At 45.3% G+C, this 27,963-nt stretch overlaps 2 protein-coding genes across 2 annotated transcripts; one reads left to right on the top strand and one right to left on the bottom strand.

The window, feature by feature from the left end:
- The first annotated feature begins 501 nt into the window (after positions 1-501).
- LOC119222287 (equilibrative nucleoside transporter 2) lies at positions 502-12,348 on the top strand. The gene is made up of 13 exons (XM_037478800.2): positions 502-1,027; positions 3,685-3,741; positions 4,438-4,519; positions 5,309-5,454; positions 5,637-5,776; positions 6,875-7,009; positions 7,192-7,289; positions 7,540-7,609; positions 7,830-8,023; positions 8,606-8,708; positions 9,691-9,776; positions 10,137-10,336; positions 10,652-12,348. The coding sequence occupies exons 2-13, from the start codon at positions 3,707-3,709 to the stop codon at positions 10,761-10,763; spliced, it is 1,401 nt and encodes a 466-aa protein (XP_037334697.2). The 5' UTR covers positions 502-1,027; positions 3,685-3,706; the 3' UTR covers positions 10,764-12,348.
- A 252-nt stretch (positions 12,349-12,600) lies between these two features.
- LOC119222288 (serine/threonine-protein phosphatase PP1-beta catalytic subunit) lies at positions 12,601-26,805 on the bottom strand. Its single transcript, XM_037478801.2, has 8 exons — positions 26,646-26,805; positions 16,735-16,866; positions 16,423-16,653; positions 14,874-14,978; positions 14,563-14,634; positions 13,904-14,055; positions 13,608-13,742; positions 12,601-13,391 (listed from the first exon to the last, which is right to left on the bottom strand). Exons 1-8 carry the CDS (start codon positions 26,695-26,697, stop codon positions 13,287-13,289), a joined length of 984 nt encoding a protein of 327 aa, XP_037334698.1. The 5' UTR covers positions 26,698-26,805; the 3' UTR covers positions 12,601-13,286.
- Between the last annotated feature and the right edge of the window lie 1,158 nt (positions 26,806-27,963).

Raw genomic sequence — 27,963 nt, 5'->3', positions numbered from 1 at the left:
ATACTTCATAACATGCACAGAAATGGATATCCCTCAGTATCAAGTCAGTAAACTGAACTTGCTTTACTACTTTTGCTACTTCGTGATTCTAAACTAACTTTACATTTAGTTGTATTTTATGGAGCCAGGAGCAAGCAGCATCAAGCGGAAGGAGAACAATGTGTGTGGTGATATTCAGCTACTGTAGCTTGGACACATTGTGTAATATCTTACGGTTACAGTTAAAATAGCTTGTATATGCAATAGAAAAATACGACTTGTATGCAAGGACTTGTGTTTGCTGTTTTTTTTTATTGACAGTATTGATGGAATCTCCTCTGGTTTGAGATTGGTGCATTTATTTTTTCTCTCGCTGAAAGAACTTGGCTTAACTGATTTCATTTGAATTTAAAATAACCAAAACAAGTTCTCCACGCAGCCTGAAATATATCATGCTCCGCAGGAGAAGCATATCTTCCTAAATTAAATGAAATAATAAGATTATCCTTTTCTGTGTTTTGAATGTCAAGCGCAGTCAAGCGCCGCAGGTTGCAGTGGAGGTGAAGTTGATGACGCTGACAGGATGTCCCCCCCGCAGGCAAGACCGTCCCATTTCACACAGCGCTCGGTTCAGCCTATGCGGTTTTTTAGGCGGACCAGGTCTGGCGTGAAGGCTGGGGGCTACAAGGATGCAGCCCAGCGACATTGAGACACAGCTATACAGTGGGAACCTGCTGTCGCTGCGGACCACAAGCAGCGCAGACGGCTACCGCGTACGAATCACCAACCAGCGAGGATACCACATTTAACATGACACCGGAAGCACTCTGTTGCGGGGAACCTGCTTGACAACGCTGAAGCTTTGAAGGGATGACGTCGGGAAAAACTGCTCCCGTCTTTGATTCCCGCCACGTGTATGCGCGTAACGTCAGCTATTCGTTCACCCCCACCCAAATGCGTTTTTGGGTGCACTGCAGATAGGACGAATTGCTTGAATTGATTCCGTGGGGATGAAGATACAGTGACGAAGAGCAACATTTTACTCGAGGTGAGTTTCACGTTGCGGTAGCAACGCCTCCCGCGTGTTTCTTTACCGCAGCTGTGCGCGGTTCCACAGCGACATGTAACTTCCGTCCTTTTACGCTGTTACGTTACTCTTCGTGTTTCTTCGCTTCTGGGGGGGAGCAGGTGTAAAGACCGTGAACACCGCGGTTCCTTCACATTAATTGCCTTTAAATGATATGGCCCCTCATACTCAGTCCTTAGTAGTTTAGGCTACACACTTTTATTTAACAGGAATTGGTGTACTCGCCGGTCGCGGTATTAATGCTATTAATCCCGTGTAACCCATCCTTCAGACGGACACGGCCTCGGTGTGTCTCAGTGTGGGACAGTAATCTCCGGTGACTCAGCGTGGAAGGTGGAGGATAAACCCTCGGCTGCTTGGAAAGGTTTTGACCTCCACCTTTTAGGGGTAACTTTAGCGACTCCGCGTATAAACCAGCACATCCTTTACTGATTTGTTTTTAGGTTTTTGGGTGCCAACCTTCTCCCGCCCTCCCATCACGTGTTCTTGGATTTACATTTGCCATCCTTCTGATTTGTTCCAGCTCGGATTCGCACACAATCCCAGTTTACTTAAAGAGATTAGCTGTCTCCTATCAACCTCAAAGCAGGGGATTGGTGGTCTGTGGTTGCTGTGATAAAACGTGCCTGTGTAGAGCATAGTGTGTTTTTTTTAAATGGGACGGCCTTCCTGGCACCCATTGATTGCTGCTACTGATTAGAATGAGCTGAGTGCGTCTGTGTTCTTCAATTACTATAAGTGAGAGCTTATTGGTGAGGATAATTTAAGAGTGGCCCCAGCAAGACTGAATTTACAGTTTGCTGTCAGGGATGGAAACCTCCAGCTAAATAACAAAGACTTGCAGAGAAAGGGAACTAGAAAGTTCCCCTCTGCTGTTTTGCTAATTGTTGCTACACTTTTCTCTTCCTCACTGCGCACATTCACAGGTTGTGATGATAACAACGTTTGTGTACCAGCAGTCATGAGGTTCCTCTCCGGGGATCAACTGAAGCTTCCCTTGTCTGATGGTCTCACTCGGCCCAAATGCAGTTCAAAGAGCCACCGACCTGTGGTTCAACAGAACACTCCCTCTGGTCATGCTTATTTACTGTCCAGTAGCTCGTGTCAGGCTCTCGCGGAGAGGACACCTGACGTTCCTGTTGACACGGGGGGGGGGGCCCTCTCGTCATTATCCGGCCTCTTGGCCGTGTGCAGTGTTCGTGCTTGGGCCTCGCCCGCGTCCCCCACTCACAGAAAGTAGACCCTGTGAGTCGTGTTGGACGCACTGTACCCGCTAAGAAGGACACAATGTGTGGTTTACCTCGACGCAGCCTCATGGTGGTCACAGGAACAGAGCTGGGAGAGCTCGGAAGCAGCAGGTGTGTGTCATTATTATTGTAGTCTGCTCAGAGTCTGCTCCCCTCATATCCTGTCCATCGCCCTCCATTACCCCATTTGAATAAATGAATGCAACTGCAGTTTATATGGCCATCTATTCATGATTTGCCAGCTGCCTCCAATTGTTTCTGCCCAGCCGACTAAAAGGTTGTTGTATTTCTAGTTTGACAGTATGAAGCACATTCTGTCAGGCTGAGACGCAGGCGGGCGCTTCCTCCAACCACGTCCCCCCCAGGCTCCTATTTGAACCCTCCCATCAGAGATGTTGTGGACATTGTGTGTGTGTGTGTGTGATTCCTGCGATCTGTCAAAAACAAAAGGCGTGTGAAGGACGTAGACGAATGTGAACTGAATTGTGTGGCGCTCAAAGTGTCCCCTCGGAGGGGGGTGGGGGCCGACGCAGCTGTCGGGCGTCAGTGGGATAACGAGTTGTCCACGTCCTCTTCCTCAGTGGAAGCAACTCGGCACTTCCTTTTGTGGTCCGATGTTCTCCTGGAGTTTGGCAACTTGTTTTGCGTGTTATTGGCTCCCAAAAGAAGGACAGATGTGAGTCTACCTCTGTTATGGGTCCAAACGCTCAACAGGTCACGACAAGCAAAACAGCCCAGTGTTTCCCCTTGGTTTACAACTTCAGGGGTGGGGGTAGTAGTCGGGCAAACCGGCTATTAGTCGGGGGAGGGGCGGTGTATCAGTTGGTTGGGCGCTAGTGACGGGGTAGTCACTCTGCTGCGAGCGCCACGCGGACATATTTGCAACATATTAATAATGCCAGTGTGGAACTGCCTTGTGTGTAGGGGGGGGGGGGGGGGAAGTAAAATATAAAAGACATACATTTTGTTTATTTTTTAAATGCTTTTTCCGGGGGCGGGGGGCTGTTATAATGACAAATGCCTCTACTGTGGGGGCGAAGAAAACCGCTCTCCTGGCCCCCTTCAGCCCTGTGGTGTGTACGTAGTGACTGGACTCTCACGATCCTCACTATACTCATTAAAGAGGTCACTTTTGTGGGTCAATGCTCACATTCTACACATAGAGATTTTAGTTTGGTCCAATACTTAAGTGTTTATGCCCCAAGACTGGTGTCTGGCCTCTGTAGCGCTTCTTTGCACACATGTGATGTGGCTTTTCAGCTTCTCTTCTAAATGTAAACCGATTCCTGCATCCCGCAGAAGTGAAACCGTGGCAGTCGTCGCTCCGTTATTGTAGAGATGCATCTGACTTTTGGTCTGTTCCCCTTGCAGTATCACCAGTACGCCCTACAGCATGATGAAGGAACGGACAGATGCTCCTCAGGACCGGTGAGTCACAGTCGGATGGACACCAGAAGCTCTCCCTTTCTCCGCTTTCTTCGGGCGACGATGTAGTAATTTAACTGCATTCATGAGTCTGTTAAGCGCTTGTATCGTTTTCATGAAGCAGTAGCACATTAGCAGTAGCTTAATACAGCCCTGCTACCAGGTTTGGGAATGTTACTTATAATAATATAATATTAGGACCAGCAGTGAGCGGTGCTCGAAAACACCCTTCCTCTATTTCCACAGGGACTTCTAAAAGCAACACTGAAGGGAAGTTCTGAGAGGAGCTTTAAAGTAACGTAGCTTGATCACTTTTTGTTGCTCAATCACAAATAGGCAAATAGAAATGCGATAAAAGTAAACCGCTGTCCATTTAGTAATTTTTTTTTTTTTAAAAGCAGAAGAAGAAGAAGAAGAAGAAGAAGAACAAAGGCACAACAATCAGGCTTCAGTGAAACGAAAAGAAGAAGTACCGTGTGGGTTATTCCTTCCAGCTGGGGAACATAGTCATCCTGCACAGACAGACATATATTAAATAAAACATCCCAGTCAATCTGAAGCAGTTTACTGCCTTTTCATGCTGGGATGGCTTTTGGAAAAATAATAATTAGCACTTTAGATCCATTTTGTAGAGAGTGCAGTAAACACACGGAGGGGCCGGGGCTGTATGTGGTAACAGCCTTCACTTCCTGTCTACAGGGGCTGCCTGGTGGGGATCTGTTTCTTCATTCTGGGCCTGGGCACGTTGCTGCCATGGAACTTCTTCATGACGGCCCTATTGGTAAAAAGATGGCAATTACTAAATCCATCAAAGACAGCCAAACTCACACGTTATATATTCCTTCTGCTTTCATGTTCTATCTCTTAAGAAGCATTAGGCACAGTCAGGAAGTTTGTGGCATGCCGAAATGACGGCAAGGAAATCGTTGGTCTGGTGGTTTCATTAAACCTCTTAAAGTATCACATGCTGGATGGGGGCCAATGGTGTAATGGGCAATAAGCTGTTTATACAAATCAAAGACATGTCTAGAAAAAGTATGGTAATGACCATAAGTGGATTGGATTGTAGTTTATTTTTTGTAGTGGTTTAAGTGATTTGCTGTTGATGTATAATGTGCTAACATACAACAAATCATTTGGGATCCATTAAGCTGCACAGTCGATCATGTGACTCAAGGTCAGCTCAGAGATCACCTCACAAGGACTTGTTATACAAAGGTGATGGCTGTAAAAAGCAAAAATAATGAGCTGCTCGACTCTAGAACCAAGCCTTGACGAAGGCTTTGTGTGACTTTGTGTTAACATGGGAGTTTGTCTACATGTTACACAAAGTCATTTGAATCCTTGTTAACACAAAGAAATGACAAGTACAGTTTTAAAATGATCCCCTATCAGAATACCAAAGCAGAAATACATGTTTCTGATTTTATGACACAGTGATTCGGAGAGTTATTCTGAGTTCACCAATGTAAACAACTTGTGAGGCAGTAAGAAGATGCTGAAAAATGTGTAAATACAGAACATGATTCCATGGAAGAGAATCCCGACATCAGTCCCGTCTCCTCTGCAGTATTTCCAGGGTCGCCTAAATACAACAGAATGGAGTAACGGCACAGCGGTGGTCCGCACGGAGTACTACTTCAACAACTGGATGACCCTTCTGTCCCAGCTGCCCCTGCTGGTGTTCACCCTGCTCAACTCCTTCCTCTACCAGAGGTCAGTGGGATGTTTACCCGCCGTCAAATCGGGTTAGTCCAGAGCCACGTGGATGTCAATTTCCCCCAAAAGACATTCATCGAGTTAATGTTGCATGTATGACCTGCATGCCGAATTATTCATCTGTGGTGGAATAGCTTGTCCAGGTTTCCACTCTTTGTTAAAACATATTCTTGTTTCAGGATATCGGAGACAGTGCGCATCGCAGGGAGTTTGGTTTTTATCCTGCTGCTCTTCATTCTCACAACGGTGCTGGTCAAAGTGCCCATGGACGAAGACCGCTTCTTCTCTGTCACCATGGCAACCATCTGGTTCATCAACTGTAAGTTGTGACTGTGTTAAAGGCTGAGAGGCTCAGAGTAGATGCATGTACATTTTTGTTGTGTGAGCTAGGGCTGCACGGTTCATACCGGTGTTACGCCATAACTGAAGTTGCTCTTCGTCAGGCGGCAGATTTTATTTTAACCCGTCATCTTGGACCGCCCGACAGTCAGAGCGTGTGTTGGGAGTTGAGTCATGATTATAACTTTATAACAACAATGAATAACTCGCAACAAACTCTTTACAGGGTAAAACACCACAACACAACAATTTGAAACACTAATAATTGTACATTTATAAAAATTACCCCGCCGAACTGCATGCTGGGTACAGCTCACAACAAGTAACTCTGTTGCTACATGAAAACACTGAAAAGAGGATACAGGAGAAACAATGAGAGACCAGAGATGCACCAACACAGCTTGTGCCCATGAGAGGAGCTGTCTCTGTTGATGATTTTGGTTTTGGAAAATCTAAGCAACTTATGTTAGAACAGTTGGCCAGTGAGCGTCGAAGGAATTAATGTGTTAACTTGAAAAAGCAATACCATGATATACCGGGATACCGTCAGAATGTCTCTTGATACCGTGCAGCCGTAGTGTGAGCATTTCCTCCACAGTCATGAAAGCAGTAGCAGAGGGTATTACAAACATCTAGCGTAAATTCCGGACTATAGAGCGCACCCTGACTAGAAGCCACTTAAACTTGGAACGAAAAAAGATGTCTACATATACAACCCGCATCGGCCTATAAGCCGCAGGTGTTCACGTGGTAGAAAAACGTCAAGTTTGTGCAGATGCTCTGTTTCCTTCTCCGACAGCCAGATAGCTGGCACCTGTCTGTCTCTCATTAACCCGTAATGATACATTAGCCAAACTGTCGTATAAGCAGAGGCGTGGGACAAAAGTAGCAGCTTATGGTCCGGAATTTAAGGTGAATCAGTTGTGTGAGCTATATTTGGGATATTTTTGGTGCTTTACTTTTGCTGTCTGACAGCCCTTCAGAACTCCATCTACTAGTAATGCACTGCCTCTGGATACTCTCATGCACCCATTCAAAGCAGATCTGAGCTTACTTAAATGATGCGTCTCCTCCCCAGCGTTCGGCGCCGTGCTGCAGGGGAGTCTCTTCGGCCTGGTGGGTCTTCTCCCTCAGAAATTCAGCGCCATTTTCATGAGCGGCCAGGGCCTCGCCGGGACCTTCGCTGCCATCGCCATGCTGCTTGCCATAGCCAGTGAGCCACCCACACGCACACAAAGCGGCCAGCTGGTGCCGAATCCCTGGTTGCCTAGTAACGAGAGGACATTGAAAGCAGTTGTCGAGCTAGTAAAAGCAGCACGAGGCCACACAGTTTACGTTTGAAGGACCTGGTTCTCTCTCTGCTGCAGTGATGTAACTTGTGTGTTTGTCACTCAGGTGGCACAGACTCTGAGACAGCAGCGCTGGTTTACTTCATCACGCCATGTGTGGGGACGCTAGTCACGCTCTTCAGCTACCTGCTGCTGCCACGCCTGGTCAGTCAGCACTACATTGCCCCAAATCAGGGTTGCAACATTCCGGGACTATTTAAAGTTGGAAACTTTCCACGGGAATTTACAGGAATTAATGGGACACTGGAGCCTCTGGCAGAGTAAAACGTGTTCAATTTTGTCTTAGATAGTCAAGGCCTACAGTTATTAACCCAGCTGCACATATCCTGTTTTTATCTTTTCATTTGTGTTTAAGCTGCAGGCCTTATTTGCGTTTTCTGGTTTTTCCACACAGGAGTTTGCTCAGTACTATCTGGACAAAAGGCACCAGTATGAGGCAGACACCACGGACGAGTTGCTGAAAGGTGAGACTTTTTTACACCCTCCGAATTATTGTCATTCGTCTCCGAGTTGGAGGGGCAAGGTCTTTGACCTCTGCAGAATCCAGCTGATCAAACCTGTGTTTGACAGAGAGAGGAATCTGTTTGCTTACCACTGACTTGACGAGTCTGTGCTTCACTGTCTGGGTGTATGAAATCAATCCAGGGGACCATTATCTACTAACCTGTATCTATTTGATTACAGAGAGCAGCATAGTGGAGAACAGCAAGCCGACTGGCCACGCTAACGGCTCAGCAACCAGCAGCCCAACCAAGGGGGGTGTAGCAGCGGAGGCCGAGGTGGACCCCGGTCCACAGGGCCCAAAGAAGGCCTTTCTGTCCTTGGAGCAGGTCGAGAAGGGACAAGCTAAGGCCTCGGTCCTTGAGGTCTTCAAAAAGGTGTGAGACTTGTTATTGTGGTTTATTGAGTAGGAGGTTCTTCTCTCTGTCTCTGTGTGTGTGAGAGAGATCTACAGGAGCACCAGCACGGGGCAGAGCAATGCACTAATGCAGAATGTATTATCCATGGTCAGTTTGTGTCACTGTGTGGTTGAAAAACTATTTTAAAGCGTCAAGGTCAAACAATGAGACAAACTCACTTACCAATCAAAGCAGTAGTTGACCAGCTCCCTCTGGGCTCTGCTAGGTCAACATACAGCTATTACAAAGGCAGCTAGTGGCTTTGGACAAAGTGGAGAAGGATATAAAGTCTTCAGTTCCATGTTGTCTGACAACAAGGTCTAATAATATAAATACATGATACAGTTAAATCATGTAGGTGTCCATAGACTGCATTTCCTGCTGCCCTTGTCTACAACGGTACGTTGTGTTGCTCCCATGCTGGCCCTCCTAACTCCACCGACTGTGATGCACTGACTATGGACAAGTATCTCATGCAACACCATTTATCGAATAATAAGAGCATTTCATTCCCAAAAGTGAATAATTATCTATAATGATCTTGTCTTTTTCTTTCATTAGATCTGGGTGATGGCGTTCTGTGTGACCTTTGTGTTCACCGTCACTTTGTCCGTCTTCCCTGCTGTCACAGCAGATGTCAGGACCTCATGTCCAGGAAATTGGGGTATGTCTCATCTGCATACTGATGTACCAGTGTACATACATGTGTGTGATTGTCAAATTCCCTTGATCTCTTTCTGCTTGTAGAAGTTTTAACAAACAATAACAAATTATTATTGATAGATGGAACCAATGTTTAATCTCCGTGAATAATGATGGATAAAATGTTTACAATGACGATGGACGTCTGTCCGGGTCATGCCTATAGCGTTACACGACTAATTCACCAGTCTTGGCGTCCTTTTGCCGACTCTGGTTAAGAACATTTTTACTTTCATAATTAAGTAAGTATTTGGATCGAAAGGTATGGAGCTAACACCTACTTTAACACCTTTAAATCACCTGAAAACATTACACCATTTTTGTTTATCAATAGTTTTTCTGCATAGTTCGCTAAAAACTTTTTCAGGTCAGGAGCCTGTGACCTTAAATGAATCCTTTTGTATTGAACGGTTGGGCTTTCTCAGCTGAAGAATGAAACCAAATTGGTCAATATAAATCACTGAGTAAAACTGGATCGGTTAAAGTAAGAATGAATTACAATTAGACCAAGTTTCTTTAAGTAGCCTGTGGCCTCTCTGTGTCCTCGAGAATGTTAACGCTCCTTAAACTCGGAGGGTTAGAGCTCTGCTTGGTCGAGTCCTTCTTTGATTTGCCACGCCGCTGGAGGTTCTCAGCCCAACGAGGGGGACGTTTGAGGTCCCACGTTCCTGCTTTTAGGAGAGCTATAAACAAGATTCTTTTCAATATTCCCTTGTTTTTCAAAACCAGTGTGATGCTCACAAAGAAACCTTAAAAAAACAGAAGCCACAAATGCTCTCCGGTGTAACATGTGTAGCCAAGACCAAACCGACATACATAAGGGGCGATTCTAGAGGAAAACCCCGTCTCACATCTGACCTTTCTTATTATTTAACTATACACGTTTGTCAGATGTCATCCTTGTTGTTATCAGACATCAGGACCTCTGTCCTTTCTCGCTTCAGACCGCTACTTTATCTCCGTGTGCTGCTTCCTGGTGTTCAACATCAACGACTGGTTCGGTCGGACCGTCACTACCTTGATACATTGGGTGCGTATGTGTTTATTCTTTATATATCTTTATTTGTTATGCATATTATTCATCTCACATGACTGCACAGCAGTTTGTAATTCCCCTTCCCCTGTAGCATAATATTCCATTACAATCAATTACATCCTGTAGGTGATGACACAAACAAGACTGAGCTTAAGCTGATTCACAAATGGAATTATTCTCTGCGGAAATGTTCCGTATCAACGTCATGTATTAGTTCTAAATATAATCTGCTATTAAAAGCTTAACCACGCGAGTGTGCCTTCCCCGCTTCTACTTTGTTGTTGTGAATGAATCCGCTTCTCATGGACCTTTGGGCACTTGTTTCCCTCCTTTTGCTGAATCTCCCCTGTGCAGCCTCGCAAAGAGTCCCGCCTGTTCCCGGCGCTCGTGATCTCCCGGGTGGTGTTTGTCCCCCTGCTGATGCTCTGCAACGTCCAGAGTCGCTCCTTCCTCCCCGTCGTCTTCCACCACGACGCTGCTTTCACCGTCATCATGGCCCTCTTCTCTCTGTCCAGTGGCTACTTCGTATGTCTGTCCATGTCCTACGCGCCGCAGTGAGTCCACTATAGAAACACACATCACTTCATGGAATGCCTTCTTCATGTTAGCAATACGTCTTAACAACACTTAGATTGATAGATGGATAGACTGTTTATGCTGGTACCTTAACTTAGAAATGTTTAAAAAAAAAAAAAACGTCAGTGCAGTGGCAAATAGTTTTGGTTTAATATTTGACTACGTTGTTGTTTTAAAGTAAGATTCACTAGAATAGAAATACTGCTCCTAAAAAGGACCTTATTTGGCTAAAGTGTTTTAATTTGATTATTTATGATTTTAAAAAGTCATTTGGACCCCACCTCTCTCCTCAGGCTGGTGGAGCAGAAGGATGCAGAGACAGCAGGGGCCTTGATGACTTTCTTCTTGGCCCTGGGCCTGTCCTTAGGAGCCGCCCTGTCCTTCCCTCTGCGGGCTCTAGTCTAGGCGCACGCGCACACACACACACAGAGAGTGTGTGAGTGAGAGAACCTCCATGATGCTGTGAAAACGGGATCCTGAAGTGTCCGTTATTGACCGACAATGGTCCCTCTGGAAGAAGCGACTAGGGAAATACTGTTTTTGCTCTGAATTAATACTGGCCAATGTTTGAGATTTTTTATGTTGACATATTATTCTCCATTTTTAGATCTATTTATGTGTAGGTTTCTGTGCATTATGATACTTTTTTTATTTTATCCTATTGATGGTTAGGAATTATTATATTTGTAGTATGATTTACATTAGGTATCTGAATGTATTTTTCTTCCTAGGTTTGTTTTGTATTTTCTAATGAAATAGCTCTGTTACATATATTGGAACAAAAGAAAAAGGTTAAAGACCAGGCTCATTGGGATTTATGTTCTGCTAAAGGAGTCAACTGAGAACAGGCTCAAGACCCCAAGGGGTCAGGGGTCCTTAATTTAAAATGACAATTGTAGGAAAATCAAATTACAGTGCAAAGAGTGACCACAAAAATAATCCAAATGACCATAGAGCGAGCGACCACCACAAAGTGACCGAGGAGAGACAAAATCACTAAGTAGTTTTGTGTTTACAACTTTTTTTCCTAAAAAACAATTCTGCATGGTGTTATTTGTCCACTTTATTGAGACATGATGTGAACTTCTCTGGTTTGCTGACGCAAAGTTGCAGCATCACTTGTGTCTCTCCAGCAGTGAGGCTCTTTATGCCATCTACTGGTGATAAGACGGGAGCTCTTCAGAGCTTTCATCCTTTCATTTCCTTCTGATATGGTACAAATGCACACAGGAAAAGGTTGATCCAATGCAGTTTGACACCTGCAGATCCAGGTCACGATCTTCTAATGACATGAAGCTGTGACGTAACTCTTCTCAGTACAAGAAAATAGATTTAAGCCTTCAAACTTCTAAGGATACTAGACGTGATGTAGTTGTAAGCGGTAAAGTGGAAATAGTCCAATGTTATTGTTCATTTAAGATTTTTTACATTTCTAACAATGTGCCATATTTAAATTGCATAATGTGTTTTGTTGTTCGTTTTTATATTGGCCAATTAGCTTTTGGATCTGTTTTATTAAGCTTAAGTGCTCGATTACATCGATTTATATGCTTAGTGTTCATTTACAGGAGTGAATCTGTCAACACAGCGATTCACAAGGTTTACTGAACAAAGGAAGCGTGATGTTACAGCTGGTGCTTCAAAGGCATCAATAGGACGAGTCCTGACGAAGGGAGCGATGGCAAACATACGGGACTTGTTTTGTGCTTCAAGCAGGGATTTTTCAATGGGTACTGGACCATTTGTTATTTGACCAAATGGTTTACAGCAGACTTATTTCCTACAGCATGTAGCATGACAGCAGCACCAGACAGGGATTCCCATTTCCTCTCTACTTCTACAGCTGCTGTTTAAAGGTTGTGGGTTTGGGTGGTTCTCATGCGGTGCATAGCCGCTGTATAAAGCTGTATAACAATGAGGAACCTGCTTTAAAGGGTTAATACTGGGTTCCTACTGATGGTGGTAATTAGGACAGCAGCACACCTTCAGAGCTGTACGTCATGCTGCCGTTTCTTCTGTGGTGGGATACAGTGGGACCCAGGATCGACACTGCCCCCCCCACCGGGAAAAGGGAGTTCGTGCCTTTGCTTGTACATGGTGCATCGCTGTAGATCTGGATGTCAATAAATGGATGCTTTGAGCTTGCTGGTGTCGTCTGTAACAAAGTATCAATTTTGAGGACCTCGCTGTTCTTTGCCCCCTTATCTCTAAACACGGCGTTGTTTATTTAGGCCAGATAAAATCATGCTGTCCATTTTCATACAGACACAGGCTTTGAAAGTATCAGGTGACTTGGTCTTCAGGCACATCATATGCAAGTCAATCTAACTACAATTACAAGTTTGTTATTTCTTGGATGACAATGTGGAGAAACCTCTTTATGTACTTTAGAATTTGGATTGCATAATGCTAGTAGAATTAGTGTTTAAGTTCATTGTGTTCTAATAATACAATATATCCCCGCAACTCAAGTTTTGATCTTTGGGTTGAACTTAAGGAACCACAGTCATTTCCTTTATTATTTATTGAAAACGCAGCAGTCGTTAGTAATACCAGGTGTGTCTGTACAGGCGGGGGAGTAGGGCGATGTGGTAAACTGAACTAGTCGTCATTCTGTTGTCTAGAAAATAAAAAGTAAAAAAGACCAAAAGACAAAAGCACTCGGATATGCTACAGAATGCCACTCTTGTTAAGTTTCAACACTTGCTTTTTAAAATAATACACAAATGCAGTTAAAAACAAATAATTGGAGGAGGAAGATGAAGAGAGTGGGACAGCAGTTCAGAAGGAGGGAAGACAGGAAAGGAAACAGCTTTTACAATATTTTTGTTTGTCTGTTTTCCCTCTCTGCCGCATGCTGCTTATTTTGTGTCACAGAAGAAACCACCATGTTGGAAAAAGGTCTCCTCCTCCTCACTCCGCCCGTCCTCATCGCTTCTTGGGGGGCTGGGCTGTGCGGGGAGGAGTGATGGGCCGACCCGAGTTCATCCCTCCATACTGGTACTTGGCTTTCTTCTCAGATGGTTTCAGGATCTATAAGCAAAAAAAAAAAAAAAAAAGAGCACGGGATACACAATTATACACTGTTGTACACGGTGATGATGTCACAGAAGAGGACCCAGGTCTGGACTTGTGTTCCATCTGAACTAATTATTTACTGCTTTGAGAAAGAACAAGCATGGTGATGCATCTAGAGCAGTGGTATGTGGACTTTCTTTGCATGATCACTACTCTGGGCTTGCGTCCCACCTGGAAGGAGCACATCAGGGTCTCATCCACGCTCATCATGCCGCCGGCGTTGTCAAACTCCCCGCAGTAGTTGGGGGCAGAGAACAGAGTCACCAGCTGCCGCTTGGCGAAGAACTCGTAACCGTCTTCCACCACCTGGGGGCGTGAACACAGCATCGTGAGTCGGGTGGGGAGCGGCACACTGCACTTCTCCCAGCAGTGGGGCTTGCCTTTTAACAACCAGGGGGGCGGGGGGTTATGTTTCCAGGAGGTCTTTGAGTGGTGCCCTGCTGAGGAGGGCGGGGGTGGTGTTGTACCTGGTGGGCTCTGCAGATGAGGTCCAGGTCGTGGCGGTTGAGGAACTTGCTGACCACATCGGCTCCAAAGGTGAAGGAGACGCCACGGTCGTTTTCCCCCCAGCCCTGGACGTCTTTGTCGGGGTCAGACCACAGCAGGTCGCACAGCAGGCCTGCAGGGAAGAAGATCAACTGAATAATTATCGGGACCCTCACGCTGTGGCCCTGCGTTAAAACAATGGGCTCTTCTAGGAATCAAGTCGCTTGTGATACATTTACAGTGTGGCCCGTACTAAAAAGCCATGTCTATACACTGCCTCGCTGTCCTCTGGACACACAGTCTCCCTGAAAGACCATAAGAGGACTTGAGGGACGGCATCTGCTGGAGCCTCCACACTGACGGCCTTATAAGGACAGGAAGCCGCCGGTTTAGTGAAGACTCCACCGGTTTAGTAGGACTTACAGAGGAGCACACCATGAGACACAGGATCTTTTAATAACCTCATCGTCATACACGATGACATGATGAGCAGCTCCTCTAATGCAATATCTTCAGCAGATGTACCCATCGCTTCATAGGTTCAGATAAAAAGATTAACGTCTCAGCTAGTGCTAGCGTTGCCATTATTCACAACCTCACCTAGCAGCTTTTGTTGGTGTGTGTGTGTGCGCTGACCTACCTGTGTCGGGCACGTCTGTGGGTCTCATTATGCGTCTGATCTGCTCCATGGACTGCAGGTCAGGGGAGAGGCCTGTGGACGACACAGAAGTCACTCCCCTCTGCGTAGAGCCATAAACTCAGCGTGACCCATTTCCTTCACATCAGATCCGTCAACCTGAAGAACTCCATGAACTCTGTGGCACTCCCACTCATTCATCAGGCAACACCCCGACAGCAGCGGACCGACTGCTCTGCACCGACCTCACATTCACCCACGTGACTCCCCGTTACAAACAGGCCATCGGCTGGGTTTCACACACACACACACACCTCCGTGGCAGCAGAAGATCTTCTCGTCCACGATGGCGGCAATGGGCAGGCAGTTGAAGCAGTCGGTGAAGGTCTTCCACAGCTTGATGTTGAACCTGCGTTTACCTGCAGGGAGGAGGAAGCAGAGACGTGGTGAGCGAGAGCACAGCCTGCAGTGAACAGTGAGTGAGGCTACAACGTCCATATAAATACATTTGTCAATGATAGTATATCTGATAATCAATTTTAAGGCAAGCCAATATTATTTGTATAGCATATTTCAACAAGGCAATTAAACGGTGCTTCACATAGAACGATCCAAACAAAGCAAGGAGATTTACAAACAGTTATGACAATTGAAACATAGAAAAACAAATTTATAGTAAAATAATAGTTCAAGAATTCCGATATGCAGAAATGGTCAATGAAAAGGAGCAAACTGAAAAGTTTGCTTTTCAGCCGACCTGCAGCTTCCTGGGACTTCGTTCCAGAGATACTGGACGCTGCTTCTCCATGTTAAGTTTTAACTCTGGGAACAAAAAAGTGGACCAGCCCCAGGCGACCTAAGGGTTCGTGGTGGTTCATAAGGCATCAGAAATCGACTTCAGTCAATTCTTTGTTTGACAGGAAGCCAGTGTAAAGACCTGAGAACTGGGATGTGATCCCAGTGAGGACTCAGGCTGCTGTGTTCTGGGTCAGCTGTAACCTTCTGATTGACTTTTTACAGACGTGTAAACACACAGTTACAGTAGTTTAAGATAAAATGCATTTGGAGTTTTTCCAAATCTGGTTGCGATGCAAGTCCTCTAATCCTTGATATGTTCTTTAGGTGATAGTAGGCTGACTTTGTAATGGTCTTGATACAGCTGTAGATACAGGTTGAGGTCCGAATCCATAGTTACACCTAGATTTCTGGCTTGGTCTTGGGTTTTTAACATCAGTGATTGAAGTTCAATGCTGACTTTCAATCAGGATGTCCATGATCTTCCTGCTCTTGTTAGAAACCATATCTTTGAGTATTTGGGGATTCTTGCTGCACGTCATTCCGACATCTTTAACAGCACCAACAGAGTCTCAGGCCCAGTTATTGGCTTTTCCTGCATTCGTACCCTGCTTAGTAGGGCTGGTGGTGCTAGTTAGCCGTGTCTTAGCTTTGTGCAATGTTTTGAATCCACAATAAGGTGGAATTGTTTCCACACAGTCCATTTACACCCAAGTTCAATTCCAGTCGGTGGATTTGTGTTTCCAAGACTGATCTTCTGCAGTAGTTTTTAGTAGTTGTCTGTGGAGAATGGACGTATCCTGCTGCTACTTAACTTTAGCTTAGTTGAAGCCCTTCCCCCTATATCCACCAAATAACCCCTGTGAAAGAATAATTTAAGGGCTCAACCCGAGCAATAATCGGCTTATTCTTTATTGAGTAGCTATTAGTTTTGTTTTTTTTATTTGGTATCCCAACATTCATTGGTGTATTTTACAATCCTGCACACAATAAACCAGAAATGATTTGTGTGTGTGTGTGTGTGTCCTGTCATGCACAATACAAATCCTACGTGAGGGGAGCACTCACACTCGTCGTAGAAGCCGTAGATGCGGTTGATGGAGGCACACTCGTGGTTGCCCCTGAGCAGGAAGAAGTTCTCGGGGTATTTGATCTTGTAGGCCAGCAGTAGGCAGATGGTCTCCAGGGACTGCTTCCCCCGGTCCACGTAGTCGCCCAGGAACAGGTAGTTTGCCTCCGGTGGGAAGCCGCCGTACTCGAAGAGCCTTAACAGGTCTGTGTACTGTCCGTGGATGTCACCTGGGGGACAGGGAGGAGGGGGTGAGCCGTGACGACCCCCGCTGGGGGGACCAGAAAGGACTTTTAGGATGAGGTACTGACCACAGATTTTGAGCGGGGCCTCCAGCTCCAGGAGGATGGGCTGACTGAGGAAGATCTCCCGGGACTTGATGCAGAGGCCACGCACCTCCGCCTCCGTCATCTGGACGATCTTCCCTGGACGACATCCTCGCACTGGTGGGGGGGGGGAGGACGACAGTTCATGGGTCATAAACTGGGTCTGTGTGTGTGTGTGTGTGTATTCAGGACAAGCATGAGCAGTAGGTATATAGTCATCCAGGCTGCAGGGCATTAATAGTGTTTAGGGCTAATTGCTAGAAACGCTCTTCTCTGGGACTTTATCTGTACACAAGAACTAAATATGGGGAGCAGAGTTTAGTCAACAGGCAGAGGACAGAAATAGCTGCCGTGGATATTGTTGAGGTTGTTGAGTGTTTTGGAGACGACTTCCTGTTGGATAAGTGAGGCAAAGAGGGAAAGTCTGTTCAAGGACGGGATGATTTTAGTAGACGGTGGAGGTTTAATCATCGGGATATTCAGCGTGAGCTTTGATACCTCGTTAACAAAACAGAAGCCTCACAACTCTATTTCAATGCAAGTACTAATTTTCAGCCGTTATTACTACAAGTATTAATGTGCTACATACAGTTTAGAAAAGAAACCTATGCACATAAATACAGTTACTGTACAATAACCTTTTGACCAGCGATTCATGTTTTATATTATTATATATGTTCCAGCTCCTACAATGGGAGCTTGGTGTGCTTTTACTGTAATGGAGAGTTTGTGGGTGTCGGACCTGTTGCTGTTGTGTTGGAGATCTTTTTTTACAGCTTTTTCCTGTATGTACATTTAATATAATTAAACTGAATGAAAAAAGAATTACACAGATAAAATCATGCAGCCTTCAATTGAATATAAATGGAAAACTAATATTCCTGCTAGTCCGACACTTATGGCCTGCACACCTCGAATAGAGGATAGCTACTTCTCTTAAAGCCAACCCATGTGCACCTGCATCGTGTCAGTCATACTCTGGTTAACCGGGCTGCGGTCCACCGAGGCACACACACACACACAGAGCGGACCGAGAGCACTGCTTGTCACATGATACTGCAGCAGCATGACGGACATCCCAACAGGCGTGCAGCGCCTCTTCACTGAGGAATCAAACCGCCGGGGTGAGGGGAACCCTGCAGCTCCACAGGAGGAGCAGGTTTTCAGGAGGAGGAGAAGAAGTGACGGACGTGAAGGAGAGCGTGCGACAGTCGGGGTTTGATTCCGGCCGAGGACTCCTGTCAGGACCTGGCAGCTCGCATGGTATTTGACCTCCGGTTTGAAAAGGACAAACTCATCTCAGTTCTGGTAGCAAGACGTTGCAGCTCTCTGATGGTGAACGTGGGACTATTAAAGGAGGTCTGCGGTGCATCAACCAGCTACTAAATGTGGTTGCGGATAGTTTAACCACAGAATGTTTAGGTTATGTCTTACGAGTACTCATGGGAGCAGGAGTGTAAACCGCCAACCCACCGTGGTTTCTGTATCTGATAACTAGACGACAGAGCGGCCTTTTCTCACGTAGGATCATTGAACCTTCTTTGCAAAGAATAAGGCTTTGGGAGATAAGTTGTGGGATGGGTTTTCCTCTCAGCCCTCACACTAGCAGGATCAGAAACTTTTCTATCACTCCGGCTCTCTGAAAAGATCCGTAGAAATGTCCTCCCCTGAGAAAGCTCTCCAGTCCGTGTCTCCTAATTTGGTCGGGGCGCAGAATCGTTTGAGTTCGGGTTGCCCTCTGACCTCTTTGTCTATTTATCGTTACGTTGCATTCTTCGCTGAAGCTCCTCTTCCTCCTCTGGCTGACGTGAAGAGGACACAGTTGTTTTTCCATTACACAGAGACACAAACCGCTCTGTCCTCTGTGGTCCAAAAAGGACCATCATTAAAAACAACAATTCAAGCAGACAATGAGTGACTTGATATTCTACTGTAACCCAGACAGCACAGTGCTGGGAAAACAACAGACACACACATCCAGTTTACACACATCCACACAGTTGCCTCTGCCTTTCAAAAGTACTTAAGTGTCTTGAAGTAAAAAATAAGTAAATGCGTAAAAAATGTGAAGTGGCAATATGTATAAATATGTATTTTTTTATGATCATATTCTGGAGTTGTGCATTGGTGTTTATACAGTGAGGCATTTGATAAATCATCAGTAATGTAATGTGGACAGAATGAATCAGTGGGAAAGGTCATTTCGAAGTCAATATAGTAGAACAAAACAAATTACAATATTAAACAAACAGCCCAACCCCCTAAAACAAATATTCACTTTGCACCTACCAAAAACTGTGACCACCGAATGTTTGTTGTTTAATAATTCAGAAAATTGTTGGTGATTTTTGGTGAAATGCAGCTCTACGAGAGGACTTAGCGGAGTATTCAGAGCACGGATCCGTTGCTACGCTCACTGAGCCGTCACAGGGTTTGATGACTCTAGAAACACAGGTAAAGTCCAGCTACATGTTTGGGAGGATCTCTCGGTTGCTGCCCAACCCACCATTGTGCTGCGTGTCGACACACAGACACAAAACCGACCAATTTAAGATGAGAGAGAGAGATAGCAAGCTTCTTGAAGGCATTACCATATATGGCCTGAGTGGAGGAAGTGAGCGAGTAGGTCAGGGCGCAGAGGGGGCCCATGAAGCCTGTTTGGGAGGGAAAGAGAAGCAAAGCGGGCCTCTGTGTGACCCGACTCACGGTCCCAGTGTTATCACTCTACAATCCTTTATTTCAGCTGCTGCACTATGTTATGTCGCAGATCTTAATTGTGTTTTCACACCATTTCATTTAATGGGATCTATTTGTAGACATAGAGTATAATATTCTTAACTTTATTTTCATGAAATTAAATCAGGACTTTGTGTTTGTGTAGAATGAACCAAACAACAATGTGAACTGAAGGCCTCTAGACCGCTAAATGCCATCCTACACACTGTCCCTTTAAGAAATAACAGCTGACGGATGGAAACAAAGTTGATTGATGAGCCAGGAATTGAACCAAAACAAAGAGTGGAAAGTCAGGTGAAAATTCTTCTCTCATAATACATAACTTTTTTTTCTTATACGAGTTGATATTGTTCGGCTTTAACAGTTTTCACTTCAAGTGGAGAAAAACACAATTTTACTAAAATACTCTACTAAATTTTCTCTAATTGCCAAGCAAACATGTGCCGAGGATGTTCTCACGGGTGGAGCACAGCTGGGAGTAACGAGTAGGTGTGACCTGTGCACCAACAAAGATGCTCCGTCAGACCTCTTTAGCGCCCCACATCCATGCTCTGCCAACCGGGCTCGAGGCCAGCAGCTCCACCCCCCCCCCTCCCCGCGGCCCATCTGACCCTCTCCCACATGCGGGCCGATGGAAAACACTGACCCCTCAGTGAGCGGACTCCGGCGAGGAGCCCAGGAGCAGGAATCCCGAGGGTGGCGTTATTCAGAGGACGTTTTGTTCGCCTTCAAGTGCCCCGGGGTGAATGGCGTCTTTGTGGGGCCGCAGAGAGAGGGACGAAATGGAGAGGGCACAAACAAACAGGAGGCAAGGAAAGCGAAGGGGGGGGGGGGGGGCGCAGAGAAAAGGGAGTAGGCCGAAGAGCTCGGGGTGAGCCCCTCGGTGCCACGTTCGGTGCCGGGGCGTGAACGCTCCCCGCCACACAGGCTCCACCGTTGCCGTTGCCATGACAGAACCTTTTCCGTGCGGTATGAATTTCTCCCGTACCGTTCATACCGGTGTTACGCCATGCCAACCGACGTTGCTCTTCAGCAGGCGGAAGAAGTGATTTTTACACGTCATCGACGAGCGCCTTGTCTTACGTGTGTCATGGTTATAACAACAGTAAATAACCCACAACAAGCACTCACTCACAGCTTGTGACACATGAACAATTTGTAACACTAATGATTGTACATTCATAAAAATTACCCTGCCTCACAAGTTGTTACTTTATTGCTACATGAAAAGCTTTTTTTTTTTTCTTTTCAGCTATGACTTTTCTTCACCCGTGCCTTCGTTTTAGCATTCCCGAAAATGAGGGCCGCAATAATAGTCCACAATAGAGACCCTATAAAAGAGGCCAGTTCTGATTTCTGTGGAGTGGGGTTGAACGAGGTACCGCTTCGTTAGGAATTATCAAATCAATATTAGTTCAACTGTGCGCTATAATTAGAATATTTATTTCTTAACCTTATTTTCAGAGCCCTTTTAAAGGAGGCTACTGTAGCCATATTTTAAAATGTACTTGTAATAACAGAGCGCTACCGCCTCAAACTTCCTTATTGACAAATGCCTGAGACATACAGGTAAACAGGGACAGTAATGGCCTTTAGAAAGAAGTCCAGCTCTCATACTGGGTTACAGCTCGGCTTGCGTCTTAGCTTATTTAACTGTATCTTTCCATCGCACCTCCCCCGCTCTTGCCGGTGGGTGTATGGGGCCGACGGATAGATTGGGCCACACCTGTGCCGGACAGGGGGCCCGTTGTGTGACGGACACGGCTCGGTGGTGCACAGGGAAGAAAATGGACAGTCCTGCTTGATGAAGGATTGCTGAGAATATTGTGAGACCTGCAATGTCAGCTCTGACTTGGAAGTAAAATGTGAAACACGCTGCCGATACTACAACAGCAGATGACGGACTGGTTTCCCAAAATGCCTGGGGAATGTGGCTGTGACCTATTGGAAGAGGCGTGAACCCTTTTGCAAGGTGGATGATGTTTTACAAGTTTGAGCGGGTCACAATACGTGCCACATTACTACGGCATTTTCTTGACGCTGCCACTGTCCCGTTTGTCAACAGCTATTTGAAGCCTCGAACATGACATCTTGCCCGTCCTCATCTTGGGTTTTTGCAACCATCAAAAGGGATGTGACCTAAAGACTATGGAGGAGTGAAATTCTCTGCAGAGTTGAAAATCATACTGCAAAAAGTTGATTTAACTGTTACAGGGTCAATTGTACAAAAGAGCTGGAGTTATTATCCAGTGTCAAGGACTTAGTGTATTTAACACTGATCATATTTATTTTTCGACACTTTGTAAAGTTAAATAGACTACTAGGTTTGAAATCTAACTATATACCAGTGTCACTGACACTTATTCAGAGTTAAATTGTTAACATTTTGTTGAGTGTTGATTTTTACACTGACAAAATTGGGACAATATATACCCCAGCTTAGAGTTCAAATTGAATCTCACAGAGTCATTTTAACTCTCTGAAATGTGCTTTGTGTCTACGGCTCTGGTCAATCAGAGCATCCCCGTCCTGAATAACTACCCTGCTTTATGCTGGATTTGACTCTAAATGCACCCTAGTTTACTAAATAACATCACTGCGTTGAAGATGACTTGAAACCAGAGATTGAGACAATAAACGTTTGTCTACAATTAGGGTTGCAAAATTCTGGGAATATTCAAAGATGGAAACCTTCTACGGGAATTCTGGGGTAATTTAACTGTATTTACCTTGTCATAAGCAGACATGCATGCAAACATTTCTAATACAACTTTTAAAAATTATATTTTTTACTTTTTTTGATATTTTGTGAGTAGAACGCTATTCTTTCATCGAACAACAAAAACCTTTTTTTGTATCATTTCATTTCTCTAAATGTTTTCTCCCTGGACCTCATCAACGTCCTCCTTACTTCCTCAACATCTGACTCCCAAACAGTGACCAGACGCTCTAAACGCCCGCAGGACTCTCGGGGTACATTTGTGGTCAGTTTGTGTATTTGCGCCAGACGTGACTGAGAGGGGCCGTGGTTTGTCACCCTGAAACAGATCAACTTTCCGCCATTGTTTTTTCCTCGCACTCTATGGAAGCCCATTTCCGCCACAAAAAAAAGAAGGGTTAGAAAGTCGAAAATATTACTTAAAAAGTCTAAATAATGAGATGCTGCAGTGTGAGTTGCCATACTCTCGCTTTTTTTGCACCCCGAAAGGCACTTTTTTCCCCTTCAAAATCTCCCAAATTCCCGTGGAAACTATCCGCCCCTTTGAAACCCTTTCTACAATGCATAAATCAAGCGAGAAGTACTCTCTTTCTCATTGGCTTTTATACAACCAGAGCCGCTGCCCCCTGATGGACATACATAATAATAATGGAGGTTTAAGGGCACTTCTACACTGGCTTCACTCTTTGGAACCGAAGGTCACCACGCGGTTAGAGCCCAGTGACAGGACAAGTGTAGCCACTCAGATGGCAGAACATCTACATACAGGTAGACAGTATAAATGCCATTTCATTCATGTCATGGGACAACGGATGACAAATGAAACCAGAGAGGCTAGAAAATGTGCCCGCTGAGGTCCCCGAGGAGGCTGCGGTGACTGAACCATGTCGTCAGTTGATGTGGTTCAGGCCGTCGTCTCGACTACCGTCAACCCCTCCACCAAGCGGCACACTGCGTGCATGAGTGTGTCTAGGTGTGAACACACTGCGACAATGTCTCCAATGCTTAGGTTTATTCCTGACATCATCAAGCAATCACATTGTGTAGAAGTGACAGTGGGGTCGCATTCTCGACTTTGACTAAAACTTCATTACTTCTTTCGACCTTGACCAAGGCAGCGCATACCAGAACCAGCCCCTCTGTTCCTACGTTTCACAATAAATCCCTTTAACATACACGCTTTGTGACTTTTTATCAGAAGGAAGTCATAGCATTTGGGTAATTGAAAGGCATCCCAATATCTTTCTGCCAATTCAGGCTATTCTACTGTTCAGAGACGGTCAGATGCAGGTCCGTGGCATCCTGCCCGGGGGTCCTCAACCGCACACACACACACACACATACACATCAATGTTCTATATTAAAAGACCCCTCCCCTCCTCCCCCGGCGGTGTCACCAAAAGGGTAAGTTCATTTCTACCAGAGACAGCTGTGCCTGTTGACATTTAATAGGAGATCAGTACATGCACTGTGCACGAGTACGTAGATTCCCGACTGGCACCAGAGCTCACTGAAGTACTGAGAGATCAACCTGCGTTTAAATGTTAAAAAAAGGAGACGCCGTCAGCAAGGGCTCTTATTGTTAGCCGACAAAGGGAATCCTTAGTTATGACCTTTGGAGCTCCGTGTTTACCTTACCATTATAACAGGGCCCCTCACCCCAAAAAAAGTCTAAAACTAAACTTTCTCTCCCATGAACGCCAGTTCCGCACCGTGTCAGCGCGCATGGGGACTGAGCAGACTACTACTACCCCCCAACTAAGTGAACGGACTTGATGAATGTCGAGGTTTGTTGAGTGAGGCACAGCCTGTGAGGTGTTCAAAGGTCACGCCCTCATGAAAACTTGAGTGGATTTCTGTCCGGGGGAAGGTAATACAAGAAGAACAAGAACCACAGAAGAAGAAAAAAAACTGCATAGATTTAAGAAGAACATTTTTAGTAAAAAAAAAGGTGTGTTTTTCTCAATTGTAGAAAATTGATAATGTCCCCAGTTGGAAAGTGGACGGATGTTTTGGAGCCTCGAGTTCAGCAATGTTGTCGTTTTTGAAAACGATGAATGGAAGTTACCATATTAGCATATTTGGAATGTGGAGGAGTGATGCAATGACGCCACGTACTGCCCCAGTTATGGCACAAACCAGTCAATCACGCTTGCCCAGCTCTAAAGCGTACCCTGCTTTATGGTCTGTTGGACCATTATTTACTTAATGAACACATTCTGTATTGAAGAAGAACAAACCAGAGATTGAAAAAAAAAAAAAAAAAAAATCAAGAGAGTAGTAATTTTCTCATAGACTTCTATAGGAAGCTAGTTGGTAAAGATTATGTAAATTCAAAGAAACTTTGGGATTATTATTGTTATTTTTTATTGTTAAAACTGGCCCCTCCTCCAGCTTTGTAAATTAAATGTATTATTTTTAACCCTACAAGACACTTTTTTTTCAAATAAGTCTCCTAGTGTGACAAATACCACTTTTTCTTTGCGGCCCTCATAATGAATTAATAAAACATTAGGCTGTGCCCTCCTGGCACCATACAGATTGAAGACATTTTTTTGCCAGAAAGAGACAGAAATACCCTTCAAAGATATTTGAACGCTCCTATTTTGAGAAGAAGCTTACTTTTCCAGTTTTAATAAGTGTGTTCTGCCAAAGTTCTTGAACAGCTTGCAGTTTGTCAGGATTTAGCAGTTAGGAACTTCTCCCTCCCAGTTGGTATTTTCACACCATAAATGAGCCAGCCGGAAACACACTAGCTGTAAGTGGAAAGAGAAAGCGGCTGGTTGGTGGTATTCACAGCTCACATCTGGAGAAACTTGAGCGCCAGATTTCTCCAATTTCCTCCACCGAGGTTTCCTAGCCGCAGCATTAAAGAAGATAAATATGCAGCCAGCTAACAAACTACTGTAGAGAGCCCCAGGCTCACTTTGCTGTTACTGTACAGCTGACACACACCAATCAGTATTATATAACCGGTCCTGATCAACCCAGATGATTAGGTCATACTGACAGGCTGGTGCACATCTGTGCTGGATCATTAGCATGCACGCTGCCAGACTGTGTACGTTTCACATGCACACATGAATTTGTGCGTGGGGGGGCGACTATTGAGACTCGCAAACACAGAGGGACAGAGTCTCTGTGTCATCAGGAGGACGGATCAGCTCCGTTGTGTCAGGCTCCCTTATTTAGCACTGCTCAGAGTCCACAGATAGCGATGGTGGAGGACAACAATGGATTCTTAGAAAGCACTGAAGTTACTTATTGCGGTCTCAAAACAACCACGTTATATCCAAATGAGTTAAATGCCTGAGTGAATGGACAAGAAATCACCAGCCCTTTTTTAAATCATTGACATCAAAAACCTCCTTTTATCAGTGACATACAATAAAAAATTCATTGTCTCCATTATGATAAAGCTCAGGAGATTATGTGCCCACTGTGATGATTAATATGAACTCTTTTAAAGGATAAAAGCTCACATCTGTACGGTGTGTTGTGTCAAACAGAAATCATGTCAGGCCTTGAAAAACTAGACTTGGTTCATATATTAATCTTCCACCTCACTGGATATGGAATTACAAAAAATACGGAGCAAAACAAGCAGGTACAGGGTACAAACTCCGCAGGTCCATTTCTAAAGTGGAATGTCATCAAAGACTGTGGCTTGAGTAAACATTACCACTCATCAATACTCCCATATGAATACCATAACCCTGTGACGTGCCTACTTTCTTCAGCGGACAAATCCTTCCGCCGAATCCCAGCTGAAAACTTGGCATCTTTCCTCACGGCGGAGGGAAAACACTACATTTCCACACTAAAACCCGAATGTTTAGGGTCTTCACAGACCACAACATTGTGCTTAACGTTACATATTTGACATACTCTATTCACAAAGTTGCTCTTGGTTTAAAAAAAAAACAAAGGACATGTCAACTTTAGGGTTGAACTGTTGATGTGCGGCGCGTAACACTGGGACAAGCGGGTGTAAATGTAAGCGCAGAGGAGCGGGGGGGGGGGGGGGTGTCGTTCGGGGGTTTTCTAATGCGAACGCTTCTTAGCTGGTGGTTTTAAGGTGCGGGTCACCGTGATGTCAAAGTGTGTCACACGTATTACGACATCAACGAAGGCTACAATCATCCACTAACTTAAGAGTTAATTCTGGGGTCGCGTCCTCTCCTCAGCCCGACAGTCCTCGAACTATAACTTTTCAAAAAATTGTGAACACACAACTCAGAGGATGACAACTCTTACGTGCCATTGGGTATGATTTAATACCTTCTCTACGGGGCTGGCCCGCTATGCCGACACACCGGGACACCCTAAAAGCGGGCTTTTTTTTCTAGTCGACTGGTGGCCAAAACAACCCGAAACCACCCCGAAGGCTTAAAGGCTCCAAAACCCGGTAAAACGACAGTAGTTTGCTTTGAAAACTCACCCTCCAAAAGCCTGGAAATCAGCGAGTCGACGTCCAACTCCCCCTCCGCCATTTCTGAAGCAATCAGCTGTGCCCGCAGTGGCCGCAGTCTGAGCAGCAGGCACAGAAACGCGCCGCCAACCTCCTCCCACTCACTCCCGCTCCTGCGCTGCGTTCAGGTGCACCTCGGAGAGTCTAGCTTTTATCGCAGAGAGAAGATCTGAGTTGGAGGGATAGCTATACATATTATTATTTCCAATCATGGTCATGGTCTCCATTAATTTCCCCAAATCAACAAATTGTCGGACACAAATATTTATAACCTTATTGTTACGGGTTAAACAATTCAATAAAATATGACAGCCAGCCGCATGATAAATAAAAGCCATGAAAACAATACCACCACCAGCACAAATCAGTATGATACGTCGACGAATCACAGTTGTTGACGCTTTTCGCAGCACGCATTCATCTTTTGCAAGTCACGGAACTACGTGCATTACTTTAGAGCATAGACATATGCTTTAGAGTCTGACGGAGCGTGTCACTGAGAAAGAGCACCCACAGACCCCCATGCAAACAGGTGGCAACTGACGTTCAATACAAAAATGTAATAGACAATTTAACTGCATGCTGTTATTGTTTTCACAACCTGTGTCTGTAATTTCACGTAGCACCTGAAAGCATCAACACAGCAGGCTTCGCAACAGGTCAGTTCGATAACATCATAAGAATCATCCTTAAAAATATTGTAGCGTGTCTGAAGTTCCAAAATGTATATGGTTCTGTTACTGTGAGTGTCGCGTGGACCAGGGTTGGGGTGCCGCCCCTTCCGGGGATTTTGGGCGCGAATGTTGGGGGTCGGGTGTGCTGGAAGACCTGTGTTTGGTTGGTGTGAAGAGAATAAACCCAATTCATTATAAACCTGACTCCTTATTGGCACGGAACGCTACAACTGGTGTCAGAAGTGGGATGCAGGGGGCTGTTCTCAAGGCCATGCATGGCTCTGCAGGCTCTGGTCACTTTGGGGTGACCAAAACACTCCGGCGGGTCCGTCAAGCCTTCTATTGGGGGCAGCTGAGGAGAGACGTTGAGGACTTTTGTCGGTGCTGTGATGTCTGCACTGCTCGCAAAGGACCACCGGGCCAGTCCAGGGCTCAGCTGCAGCAGTTCCCAGTGGGGGAGCCCATGCAGCGGCTGGGGGTAGATGTGCTGGGGCCTCTCCCACTCACAGACAGAGGCAATCGCTACATACTCGCTACTGTGGATTATTTCACTAAATGGCCTGAGGCCTATGCCATTAAGGACCAGGAGGCCGAGACCATTGTTGATGCCCTAG

This window comes from Pungitius pungitius, chromosome 1 (assembly GCF_949316345.1).
Source record: "Pungitius pungitius chromosome 1, fPunPun2.1, whole genome shotgun sequence".
NCBI classification, from domain to species: Eukaryota; Metazoa; Chordata; class Actinopteri; order Perciformes; family Gasterosteidae; genus Pungitius; species Pungitius pungitius.
The sequence above is the reverse complement of the archived record's forward strand: the minus strand, read 5'-3'. Positions and strand labels throughout refer to the sequence as shown.

Bases quoted from the DNA above. Each gene is read 5' to 3' on its own strand.
- LOC119222288 (XM_037478801.2), bottom strand. From the start codon at position 26,697: ATGGCGGAGGGGGAGTTGGACGTCGACTCGCTGATTTCCAGGCTTTTG. The intron at 16,867-26,645 runs GTGAGTTTTCAA...CCCCCCCACCAG, and splicing joins GATTTCCAGGCTTTTGGAGG to TGCGAGGATGTCGTCCAGGG. The intron at 13,392-13,607 runs GTGGGACGCAAG...TTTTGCTTATAG, and splicing joins CCCTGATGTGCTCCTTCCAG to ATCCTGAAACCATCTGAGAA.
- LOC119222287 (XM_037478800.2), top strand. From the start codon at position 3,707: ATGATGAAGGAACGGACAGATGCTCCTCAGGACCG. The intron at 3,742-4,437 runs GTGAGTCACAGT...TCCTGTCTACAG, and splicing joins ACAGATGCTCCTCAGGACCG to GGGCTGCCTGGTGGGGATCT. The intron at 7,010-7,191 runs GTGAGCCACCCA...TTTGTCACTCAG, and splicing joins CATGCTGCTTGCCATAGCCA to GTGGCACAGACTCTGAGACA.